At 40.0% G+C, this 13,117-nt stretch overlaps 1 protein-coding gene across 5 annotated transcripts in view; it reads left to right on the top strand.

The window, feature by feature from the left end:
- glra3 (glycine receptor, alpha 3) overlaps nt 1–13,117 on the top strand; it is a 96,186-nt gene that overhangs the window by 47,731 nt on the left and 35,338 nt on the right. For all 5 annotated transcript variants that reach the window (XM_086082211.1, XM_086082208.1, XM_086082212.1 and 2 more), the window contains exon 4: nt 5,687–5,910. In XM_086082211.1, coding sequence (XP_085938337.1) covers nt 5,687–5,910 — 224 coding nt within the window. The remainder of the gene's footprint in view (nt 1–5,686; nt 5,911–13,117) is intronic.

The following is a 13,117-nucleotide window of genomic DNA, read 5'->3' as shown; positions in this document are numbered from 1 at the left end:
ATTTGCAAATAAATGGTGGGACTAATCCAGCCACTGGGCTGCCCTTTGGATATTCTATGCAGAAAAGCCAAATGGCTTGGCTGTGGGACTTCTAACGTTAAACGCAGTGATTTTGTATCTTGTGTAAAAAAAAAAAAAATCCATAGTGTCCTAGAACTTTAGCAGATATTTGATTAAAATTGATTAATTAATTAATAAATTTCAAATCCGGTAATTAATTAGATTACTTTTTTTAATTGCCTGACAGCACTAGTTTTTACCAAAGCAATCATTAAATTACCAGAGCAATGAAGAGAAGTGAAGAAGCGTGTGCAGGCAGGCTGGAACGGGTGGAGAAAAGTGTCAGGTGTGATGTGTGATAGAAGAGTTTCAGCTAAAATAAAAGGAAAGGTTTATCAAACTGGGGTGAGATCAGCGATGTTGTTTGATCTAGAGACAGTGCCACTGAGGAAAAGACAGGAGGCAGAGCTAGAGGTAGCAGAGATGAAGATGCTGAGGTTCTCTTTGGGAGTGACCAGGATGGATAGAATCAGCAATGAGTACATGAGGGACAGCACATTTTAGAGGCTTTGAAGTTAAAGTCAGCGAGGCCAGACTGAAATGGTTTGGACATGTCCAGTGGAGAGATCAGTATATTGGCAGAAGGATGCTGAGTTTCCAAATGCCAAGCAGAAGGTCTAGAGGAAGACCAAAGAGGAGGTTTATGAAAAGAAGAAAATAGCATATGAAGGTAGTTGGTGTGAGAGCAGAGGATGCAGAGGACAGGGTTAGATGGAGGCAACTGATTCGCTGTGTCGACCCCTGAAGGGAAAAGCCGAAAGGAAAAGAAGAATCATTAAATCATATTATTTGTACTTGTTCTCTTTCTTAAAAATAGGTTTAGGGTGATTTTGTCTCACGTCTTTTTCACTTTAATGGCAGCTACTTTCAGGGGTTAAGGAAACTCCTCAGTAAAGTGAGCAAGTGATTATTTGCTACAGAAAACCTATAGCATAATACTCATGTTCGTAAGATGCTCTTGACATTCTTTTATTTATTTTCTTACGGGTAGCCAATCATAAGTTCGGATTTGTTGAAGAAGACATATTATTGTCTTGGGTTTAGCAACAGATGAGTCCAGTGTATTTATAATACTGTATGTAGCTCTAAGCTGTTGAGTGATTTGAAAACTTGCGAGCGGCATATGGCCAATAAGGGGATAACCGGTTATGAGGGTATGTAAAAGGGGAAAGGCCAACAATGAGATTTTGACTTGATAGTTCATACTTTAAAGCAGTCCAAAGAAAGGAAAACTGAGTAACGTACAGGGTCCATATGTTACTTTAGGATTAAGACCGTTCTCTCCTCTTCACCATCTGTCTTATGATGCATCCACACTACTCGTTTCCTTTTGAGATACAGTAGGAGCCAGTGACATAACCTCATCACATCACTAACACGTTCAAATATGGCTTACTGCCATGAGAGAAGGTACATTTTTAGACGCAATAAAATGTGGCATTTTAATTTGATTAGAGATTAAATCAAGTCATAGCTACAATTTTAAGTAATCATAAAAAACGAGAGTACCTTTTTAGTGACAATTTTTGTGGAACACTTTTTGACCCTGAACGTGGAGACAAAAACAAGGGTGGAGATTTAAGGTTAATATTAAATATCTAATGTAAGTCACACATGCACATGCAAACATGCACACACCGAAGGCTTAGAGCCAGGTTTGGTCTGCACACGCTATCTATGTTAAACAGATTTACTGCTGTTAGACTCTCTTTTTTCAATTGCTCACGCAATCCCTCTTAATCCAGTCTCTGTGTGTGTGTGAGCAGAGCACAAAGGGAGAAATTACAATGTTACAGGTTTGTCTGTAGAGAAGAACAGTTTAAGTAAAAACATGTACACATTTGTTGATTTGTTGCTCACAGTAACTGCAGTCTGTCTATTCAGTGGTGATGTAAGGTAACATTCATATTTCTTCATTTTGGCTACCACCAAAAATTGTCAGTGCTACAATTAATAACTGAAGTTATAAGGAAATATTGTATGTAGATGTGAACACATCTGTTGAGAAAAGAAAACTTAAACAGCTTTAGAATATGCTCATGAGTACTGTACTGTACTGTAACTACTGTGCAGGTCATCTTTCTGGAGCACACTGCCAGTTTAAGCAGAAATATATAGACAGTCACTCATTTAAGATTACATTTTGATAGGAAAATAATAACTGGTATTATTTTACACACAAATTATATTAGAATAAGTTGCTAAAGCAATTTAATTGTACAGAACTGGCAATTCTCAAAAATATTCAAAAAACAGTTCAACAAAAGGGTAGATTTGTATTTAGTAAAGTAAAAGTTTACTATCAGAATTTTCTTTTCATATAGTTTTAAAGAAATTTTAAGAAAAATGTAAACAAAAAGTTTTAAAGAAAGATTTAGAGGTAATTGATCAACAACACATGCAATTAGAGAATCAATTGAAATAATAACAGATGCAAGAGACAATAAAGAAACATGTAAATGTATTCATTGTCTTAAACAAAAACATTTGACACCATTAATCATGGCATGTTACTAAATTATCCAAAATTGGTATTGGGGCATTGTATGGGAGTGGATTAAAAGTTATTTAGATATGTAAGCAATAATGTGCTGATTTGCAATCACTGCTCATCATTCTTGAATATTACTTGTGGTGTCCCCCAGGGTTCGTTATTGGGGCCCAAATGATTAATTATATACATCAATGACATGTGCAATGTGTTAGAAACAATGAATTTGGTACCTTTTGCTGCTGATACAAGTATTTTTTGTTCAGATGCTGATCTAATTCTAAATCCATGACAGCAAACAGTAGACAAGGTATTGAACATGCTTAAAATGCAAAATGTATATTATTTGTAAACCACATGACAGGCACTGATTCACATAAAAATAAATGTGTTTAAAATTATTTTTGTCAGGGTCATAATTGATTAGAAAATTAACTAAAAACACATATTGGGCATGTCCAATCCAAAAAAGCAAACAAATATTGCAGTCATTAACAATGCCAAGGACAGGGTTGAATATAACTAACTCCATACGCTGTACTGTTCTCCAGTTTTACCATATTTACAATATTCTGCTGAGGTCTGGAGAAACAACTACAAAGCCTTCTACAAAAAAAGCCGTTTGTGTGTTTTTGTATCTCTCTCTCTATCTCTCTATCTCTCTATCTCTCATTGGCTCTCAATAAAATCCAACTCCCTTTGAGACCAAATTGAATATCATCAGTCATTACCAATTATTAGATTCCTCAGCGATACTCATTACGTACCACCTGTCATCAAAGATCACATCTCATTAACTTTCTGCATCACTGATAATTAACAAACTGTTACATTGTGATGGAATCACATTCACATCAAATGTCTGAAGATAAATCTGCAAAATTGAATTACAGAGAGTGGAAACATTTTAATGAAGCAGATCAGAGAAGTACAGCTCAGTAAACGGAAATGGCGTGCAAGGACATTACAATCCAATTGTTCAAATTACAAAATAGTATTGTACATGTAGATGAAACAGACATGTTTAATTGTGCAAAATCATCATTCTCAATCAAAGAGTATCTGCAAAAATATTTTTAAGTGAAGCTACTTACAGCCCAATTTACAAAAGTTTTGCCTGTGTAAAAACAGTAACCTTGCTAGCAAGCTGAATTCTCGCAGTATTTGTTACATATATCATACATATTGTATTGCTCCCAATGATTCGTTCGCAAATCAGGCGTTGTTTAGAGCGGGATATGCAGCTGTGACGAAACCAGGAAGCGCTGACGCCGGGGGAAACAAACAAACCTAACATAGAGGAATGGACGCTGCAATTAATTCTGTTCTCGCAGATTTAACAGCGAGAGGCGTTTCATGCATTTTTAGCTGGTAAAGATGTTCGTGCTTTTTTTTTTTCCTAAGACGAGACCGAAGACATTTTCATCCGTTGCCGTGATTGGTCAAAACAAACGTGCATAAGATGCTGCATCGTCCAAATTAGCTCAAAGTATTGTACAGCAAGTCCCTCTTCCCGAATGGATCTCCTGAGTGAAGTTCCAGATTGATCATGTGAAGAACTCCCTTGAGTGAATCACAATTATCAATCTACAAAAACAGGTGCAAACTTGAATGCGCACCCAAACAGATGTGGAAGCTAATGTACTAACAGTGTGAACCCACAATTGTCCCTGCCAAATGCAGTAAATTGCCACGCAATCCATTTTGTACATGCAAACAGATTAATTTAGCTCTCACACTTTGGTTTGTGTAACTTGAGATAAATTGTGATAGTGGAATGTGTGTCTTTAAAGGTGCATTGTGCCATTTAAAAAGGTAATGTTCAAGCTTTTTCTACATCATGCATGCTCCACCAATGCCCAGATGAGTACAAAGAGCCCTGACTGCATCTATCAGCTTTTATCTTCCCTTTATACTATTGTGCGGACCCTGCACACTCCAGTTTCTTTGGGGAGGGTGCATGCTCGCATGCGCACCATGAACGAGCCTGACACAGATGCTGCAGTTACGCTTTGGGCCAGAGTTGGCAGTCGTGAGTAAAAAAGTGACATGTCTGAAATGCAGGGGCAAACAGCAACTCTTGGCGTAACCAAGACAAAGCACAGGCAACAAGGACATTGGATATTTTCCGCTTTTGTAAACATTTTTAAAACACCGAAACAAAATTGGTCATGACATATCTATTCAGGAATGCAGTTTTGGAGATTTCTGAATAAGTGCTGACTTGGAGCCAGTCACGAATTACAAAACTACTTTCCTTGTGTCTAGGTCAGCGTATTGTGACAATAGTCTAATGTCTATCCCAAAGCAGTTTTTTGGGTGTGCTAAGTTTGAAATGCAAAGTTATGCTTGATGGGCACTCAGGACGAGTTAAATCAAACAAAAACGTGTATTTTATGCTGTTGTGGGCTTCATTAAAATTATTGGAGCGATATATTTATTTTATGTAACTCAGTCATATGTTTGTCTTGAACTTCATTTTGTGCTTGCACTGCTCTCCCAAGTGTTCTATGATAAAAACCATTAGAGCGACCTTTACATCTGTTGCTAACAGTGCGTGCCTTCTCAGAGTGAACACGCAATTTAGTGCCTGTTATTTTGGATCACAGCAAGTCAGGGCTCTGGACTCATGAATTAGAGGCGCTGCTTGTCTTTACTTCATGTTGGAAATTTGTGTAACTGATCAGTTCAGTACAACAAACAGCACAAGTTAGTGATGTGCGGATCGTAATAATAATAATAATATTAAGGGATGTTAGATACCATTTTGTTTTTCAGACCGATACCAGTACGAGTACTCAACTCAAGTAGTTACCAATACCACTACTACTTTTGATACATAAAATAAAAACAATGACACAATTTTAAAGAAAGACCTATATATTCCAATATAGCATTTTTCCTTAATTAATTTTTTTATTATTTGTATTTCTAATTCCTGATCATTAAATACTGATACCTGGCATCTCTAATAATAATAATGAGAAGAGAAGTTTTTAGAACTTATATAGCGCTGTTCACAATACTCAGTTGATTTAAAGAAAATAAATGTTGCTGCATTTTCTGATGTCATGTGTGTGTGATGTCATATGCTCATTCTCCAGAAGGAACTCATGTTTTTTCTTGTGCATTTAGGACTATCGCGTGAACATCTTCCTTCGTCAACAGTGGAATGATCCCAGGCTCGCCTATGCAGAATATCCAGATGACTCTTTGGACTTGGACCCCTCTATGTTAGACTCCATTTGGAAACCAGATCTGTTCTTCGCCAATGAAAAGGGTGCACACTTCCACGAAGTCACCACAGACAATAAGTTGCTGAGGATATTTAAGAATGGAAATGTTTTATATTCTATAAGGTGAGTTCCAGTGTGACTGTATTAAAAAATAATAAAATAAAAGCTGAGAAACGGTCCAGCAAGACCGCCAACAACCTTTCGTACAATGTATAAACTAAAATACAATGCTAAAACCAATAAATATAAATTATACAGAGTAACAAATATGAAAATCACCAAATTTAGGCAATTGGAAAGTTCAACCAAGCTAGACGTTATCAGAGCTGGGCAAAACTGTCTTTACATGAGCCCGTCATTGACGGATGCCCAGCTTTCGGCGAGCACTTTTAGCAAGGGCTTTAAGACACGCAGCCTCAAAAAAATACACGAACTGTGAACCGACTTAAGCAGGTTTAAGTGCATCAATCCAGGTCAGTACAGATGTTTCCTCTCAATCCGAGTATTTTTATGAGGCTTCACGTCATAAAATCACTTGCCGAAAACACGGAAGCACTCGCTGAATTATGCTAATATGAGTTTTGAGTACTGGTATAAAATATTTAATTATATTGCAGCGGTCAAGTTGAAATGTATCCCAGATACAGTATATACACACACAACACACCACAATTCATATTATTATTATTCCAAGGCACTTGCCTTCTTTTTTATAATCAGGAACTAGAAATTGGAAGAATAGAAAATTGCCGTTAATTTCATGCAATTTTAAGTTGTATTGCTTTATGCTATGCTTTATGGGATATATAGCTTTTCTTTTTTTTTCATGTTTTTTTGGGAAAATGTATGTATCAAAAGTACTTGTGGTATCGGTATCAGTGACTATTCAAGAGTTGAATACTGGTCTGAAAAAATAGTGTAATCGAACCTCTCTACATATTATATTCGAGACTTTATTATAGTCGAGAAATTACAGTACTCTCCCAAAAGTCCAACGACCCCCCAATGACCCTGGAAAGTCAAAGGCTAAGGGAGTTAACCCCAACAGAAAATCAGGAGTGTAGTCCCTCAGGCGGTTGAATGGCATACTTGTCACCATGTGGCAGCTCCTGTCTGTCCCCAGCCGTCTCAACCACGGCTTGGCACTGGATCCGACTTTTCGAGAAGAGAGAGGGAGGCTGATCCTGCGCAAGTCTCCCTCAGTATAATCCAAGTCACGAAAAAGTTATGACATTCAGTCCCCATAGACCTGCAGCGATGGGGCCATAGCGAAGAAGCAGGTGAGGATCCACTGGAAGCTGTAGCGTAGCCACAAACCTGCACGCGGACGGCTCAGGGCATAGGGTTGCTCTACACTGGAATGAACCAGCAGTGTATTTCGGCCGGCCACTGAGTGACCAAGCAGTCCTCTTTAGGATCGCTCTACTTGCCTCCCAGAACGGGGCTAGAATCGGTGCCCTGAACATAGTCTACTTCATTACACCCTGGCCAGCATACCACATACAGCAGACTAGTGAGAATGTTAGATTCAGGAACAAAAGGCAAAGGTTTCTAGTGCCATTAATGCAGCACCCTCTTACATGGGCCCGAGCTATGGACTAGGATTGTCTGCCCTGATTGGTCACATCAGATCTATTCGAACATAACGCCCAAGCCCCACCAGCAACTAAATGAGAAGTAATGGGCATCGTTGATTACAAAGGACGAACAGTACAGTACGACAGACAGTACTCAAATACGTACCTTTGCAGTTCTAAAGCCAGTGACTGTTATTTAAAGGGGAAGTCAACCTTGAACATTTATTGACAATAATATGTTATGTGACCTTACTAGTCTAAACATGACGTACTGATTAATATTACATTTGTGGAATATGAGTTATGCAGCAAAATCCAGCCGTTTCTATCCATCTCAGCTAGGGGGCAGCCATTTTGCCATTTGCTGTCGACTGAAGATGACATCACAGTTGCTCAGGGGGCTCAGGCAACGACCAATCACAGCTCACCTGTTTTCTGAAGCCGAGTTGTGATTGGTCGTTACCTGAGCAACCATGATGTCATTTTCACTCTACAGCAAGTGGCATGATATTGATAAAAACGGCTGGATTTTGCTGCTTAACTCATTATCCACTAACTCAATATCAACCAAAATACCGTAATTAGACTAGTCGGGCTGCATAGAATCATATTGTCAAGATTTTTTTCTAGGGTTGACTTCCTCTTTAAGATGATTATTTCCAACAGCTTATGCCGTTTATATGTATGTCACATTAAATGCTTAAAGCTGCAAGTGTGCTTTTTGTTTTTTTTGTTTTAAAGTCGTGTTCAACCAAGCCACTACGAGTGGAGAAACTACTAGTGGAGATGACACTATGTTGATAAAGCCTATCATCTCCTCTAACATCTTGTTGAATTTTTCAGTGTTTTAGGTTGAATAATTCGGGTTGACTAGTTTACATTTTTACATTTCTGTAGCAGCAAATATTCAGGCAATAATACGCCTACGTCAGGGTTCACCAATTCCCGTTCTCGAGCTCCAGGTTTTAGATGTTTCCGCCCACTAGTACACCTGATTCATATAATCAGCTCATCAGCATGTCTGATAACGATCCTGATCTTCAGTATCAGATGTGTTGGTAGGCGGAAACATCTCAAACCTGCAGGACTTCGGACCTCAAGGACCGGAATTGGTGAACCCTGGCCTACGTCATATTAAAGTGACGTCTCTGTTGTTGTAATGCAGAATTCCAGCCAAAAGGGTGACTAAAGCAACACATTGCTGCTTTAAAAAGGGTTCGTACACGTTTTCCATGGCCAAATTCAAGCACTTTCAAGATAAATTTTTCAGCTTTTCCAGTGCCCTTCAAAAAGTGAAAACCAGTGTGTGGAGCAATTTTAAAATTGTTTACCGATACCTAATGAATATATATTTTATCAGCTGGACCTAAGCCTTCTGTTCAAATATTTAGGCTACAAACTTCTGTTTTTAATTTGAGCTCTGGCTTGTCTGCATTTGCCATAATAGTGCCATGTATCCATGCATTTATCATGGCTACTGGGGTGCTGGCTTTTCTGTGCTTGTCTCCCACCTTTAGGGCATGCGACACTCAATAGCATCCGTGTGAAAACACGCCTACTAACTTTGTTTCTGCGGCGTGTCCGCTCCCGCTAATAAGCTTAACTCTTTGACCGCCATAAACGTTATAAGACGTTTAGCATAAACCTAGGGAAGGGCGTTTTTTTTGTTTTTTTTTGGGAAACGGGTGGAGGAAAGCCTTGGGCAGCTGTGCTGAAAGTATCAGGCAGATCTGGTTAGTATAAGACTCGTTTTGGCCCCTAGATGGCAGCGATGACTCTCTTTGCACAAGGTTGGATGGGCCGCCCACCGTGGGCGTCAGTAGAAGACGTGAGGCGGAGCTAGAGTGTTGAGGAGACAATGGCTGAATAAGCCACAATGGCTGACCAAGCAACCGGTTGCAAGCAGCTCACGCTTGATCATTTTTTTCAAAGACGGAAAGCATCGATCAATACTAAAAAGCGCATTGATGTCGACGATGATGATGACTCCGAGCTTGACGCCAAAGTTGGAAGCCTTGACGCGACTGTTATGATCACGTAGTAAGCCTCACCGGCTAAGCGCGGCTAGCGCTGCTAAGGCCGGAAAACGCGCACAATAACCGACCGGGTACTTCTACACAATCGGACATTCGATCGGGCGATGGAGAGTTGGCATCGACCAATGCAGATTGATGATGATGATGATGGTGAATCCCGAGGTTGACGCCACAGTTGGAAGCCTTGACGCGACTGTTATGATCACGTAGTAAGCCTCACCGGCTAAGCGCGGCTAGCGCGGCTAGCGCTGCTAAGGCCGGAAAACGCGCACAATAACCGACCGGGTACTTCTACACAATCGGACATTCGATCGGGCGATGGAGAGTTGGCATCGACCAATGCAGATTGATGATGATGATGATGGTGAATCCCGAGGTTGACGCCACAGTTGGACGCCACAGTTGGACGCGGCCTTTATTCTCACGTCATAAAGCATCACCGGCTAGCTCTGCTAACGCCGGAGCTCCACATGCGGACATTTTGTCGGACAATGAAGAGTACCCCGAGTCCAATGCATATTCATCGGAGGAGCGGGTACAGTCTGATCACGGAGAAGACACTGGTTCTGGACTACGATGCCACCATGAATGGAGTGGATAAGATGGATCAGAACATCTACTACTCGGTATAGCAACTGAAGGACATGAGGAAGCCAGACGTAACACCACCGTAACGTAACCGTAGCATGATCCTGATATTAGGCTTGATGGCAACACACACTGCATTATATACTTGCTATTCCCCGGAAAAAACGGCCTGCAAGAAAGTGGAGCTTTTGCACGCGAAGAGGCAATCTGTTGTGCAAATGTTGTTGTGTCTCCTTGCACGCAGGGGAGAAAAAACAAAAAGAAAAACTGTCGTTGAAACATCCACATATTTGTAAATAGCACCACAGTTGCACACATTTGTAAATAGTTTGCCAAATTGTTGTCAAATTGTTACACTGTTGAATGTAAATAAACGTATTTTGCTATCAAAAAACACTTTTTCATTCTTGGTGGTAGTGTTTTATAGAAGTAAAGCACTATTTAGGTGTTTGTGGCATCATTCATGGACAAAAAGAAGTGTATTTTGGTCCAAAACAGGCGAAATTGGGTGAAACTAACCATTTTCTATTGTTGATTACTAAAGAACGGAATAAAGTAGAAACAAACTTTTTTTTCTGATGAAAGATGAAAGTCCAATCTTTCATTTGGTAGTACGTGTGTTTCCATAGTCCAAACAGAACATTTTCTGTGGACCTTGAAAGATCAGTCCAAATGCTTAAATCGGCTGGCACTGACGGCATCCCTTTTCTGAAAACGTCTGGCAGTCAAAGAGTTAATAATAATAATAATATGCTACACAAGTGGACCGCACCAAACATATTAATACACCCACATATACCATTACATGCCCTAATATCAACTGAGCTTAGATTTTTAGTTGAGGGAAGTTCTTAACATTATAATTTATCATTCACACACCTTCATTTTATTCCCTTTCCTAGCTCATAATAACTGTCCGTAATTAACATGTAATCTTTTGAAAAAAACAAACAAACATGTAATCTAGCGCTGATAGACATCTCACAGTTTAGGTCTAGGGTGTACCAAAAAGTTAGCAAACAAATCCTAGCTAACATTAGTTAAAATGTAGTGCTTGTAATCTCTGTGCCTTACTTTTTATGACTCGAGAGAGCCGACTCTCCCATTGGTTTTGCCTGTGTGTGCAGTGCACGCTAGCTGCGGTCGCTTTAGCATGACATCACTGGCAAGGTGAGGACGGGCTCTCAGGTAGTGGCAGTGGCAGTGGCAGTGGCAGTGGCAGTGGCAGTGGAAGTGGAAGTGGAAGTGGAAGTGGAGACACACTGCTTTTTGGTGCGGTGCCGAGCCGAGCCAAGCCGAGTAAATACCGTCGGTGGAAACTAGACTTTAGTAGGTGGGTAATTGGAGACAGGTGGATGCAATCAGGAACTGAGCTGCGCAGGAGGAAGGGCAAGTGACCTGAAGTGAGAGTGGTGGTTAGTTCTTTCAAAATAAAACCGGAAATGGGTTGGCAAAATAAGAGCAGCACAGGCCCGTTTATTGTGCAAAAAGATGGATTTCCTTTTTGCATACATTGCAGCAGGCTACACATAGATTTGGTTATGTTTTTTTTTTCATGTCTTACACATTTAAGAACTATTTTAGTATGTGGAAAAGTGGCATAATGTTTTACCCTACGAAAAAGTAGAATAACGTTACTACAGAGACTGTTGTAGCGTTAGTTTGCCATTGTTTAGGCAGTGGTTATTTTGCCGTAACCGGCAACTCTCCTGCGGCGTTATTTTGCCGTGAATGTCTCTGATTTGCCGTGAGTGTTTGTCTCGTCAAGACCACTTAGCGGCCGGTTACCATCACAAAGTCACGTCAACTAGGTGGCGAGTTGCCAGTCACGGCAAAATAACCACCGCGGATTGTATCATGGCCAAACAATATGCGACCGCTTCAGTATTATCCAACCACCATTTGCTTTATCATATCTGACTTCTTGTAACCAAACAACCTCCACACGACAAATGGGTCTCCCACTTTAGGCACCGATACACCAGTAATATGGTAGAAGGTATGATTTCAGATTTGCAGTTGTGTCACACACCGATGGGACCAATCCATTATGACCCAGCTGACCCATCCCCCATTTTTGTTCATGGCGATTGTGTGGAAAGAGTCCACAATTTTAAATTTCTTGGCACACATCGCAGACACCCTTTCCTGGACTATAAATATTACAGCCATTATCAGGAAGCCCCGGCAATGTCTTCATTTTCTTAGGATTTTAAAAAGAAACAACCTCTGTAAGAGGCTGCTGGTGGCCTATTACCGTTCTGCCGTTGAAAGCACTTTAACATACTGCATCACTTCATGGCATGCAGGCTGCACTACTAAGTATCACTGCAAAAAGTTGTAAGGAACGCACCACTTCCACCACTCCATTGCTAATACCCGTTATCATACAAGAGCCAGGACCATCAGTACGGATACTTCTCACCCCGGTCATCATAATTTTTCACTTCTGCCCTCAGTGAAGCGATACAGATCAATCGGATCCGACACCACCAGATTCACAAATAGTTTTTTTTTTCTCCAAAAGCCGTTAACTCCCTAAATCACCAAAATACACCATAGTTATGTGTTACATTAATTTTTATTGCACTTTTATACAGTATTTTACTGAAGTACTTTTAAATATTGATATGATATGAAAATATTTTTTTACTGCATTGATATTTGCTATGGATGTCAAGATGCATGATAGTTGTTTGTAGTTTTTATGCTTGCACGTGCACTTTCGTTGTATATTTTATGCAATGAAAATAAAAGTATCTATCTATCTATCTATCTATCTATCTATCTAACTATCTATGTTTAAAGAAGTTGCAAATCCAGCTCTGAAAAGAAGTTGCAAATCCAGCTCTGAACAAAACAGTCCTTCGAGAAATGCTGTCAGTGCACGTCTTCCAAAAATAAAATCAATCCACTGTCTTCTGAAAGACTCGGAAATACAAAAAGACCGAGACGCTCATTTGTGCATTGTGCAGCCAGAAAGAAAGCAACCCCTTCTTCCCGATCATTGTTTCACCATTGTTCTCCACGGAGCATATGCGGGCAGGGGAAAAAAAGGAGCAGCCAGCTTCTCAAATTTCTGTGAGTGTGACAAAGCTTTACCAGAGGTGGTGCCACTAACCCGAGGGG

The sequence above is a fragment of the Leptonotus elevatus genome, chromosome 8, assembly GCF_054856555.1.
Source record: "Leptonotus elevatus isolate MCC_2025b chromosome 8, RoL_Lele_1.0, whole genome shotgun sequence".
NCBI classification, from domain to species: Eukaryota; Metazoa; Chordata; class Actinopteri; order Syngnathiformes; family Syngnathidae; genus Leptonotus; species Leptonotus elevatus.
The sequence above is the reverse complement of the archived record's forward strand: the minus strand, read 5'-3'. Positions and strand labels throughout refer to the sequence as shown.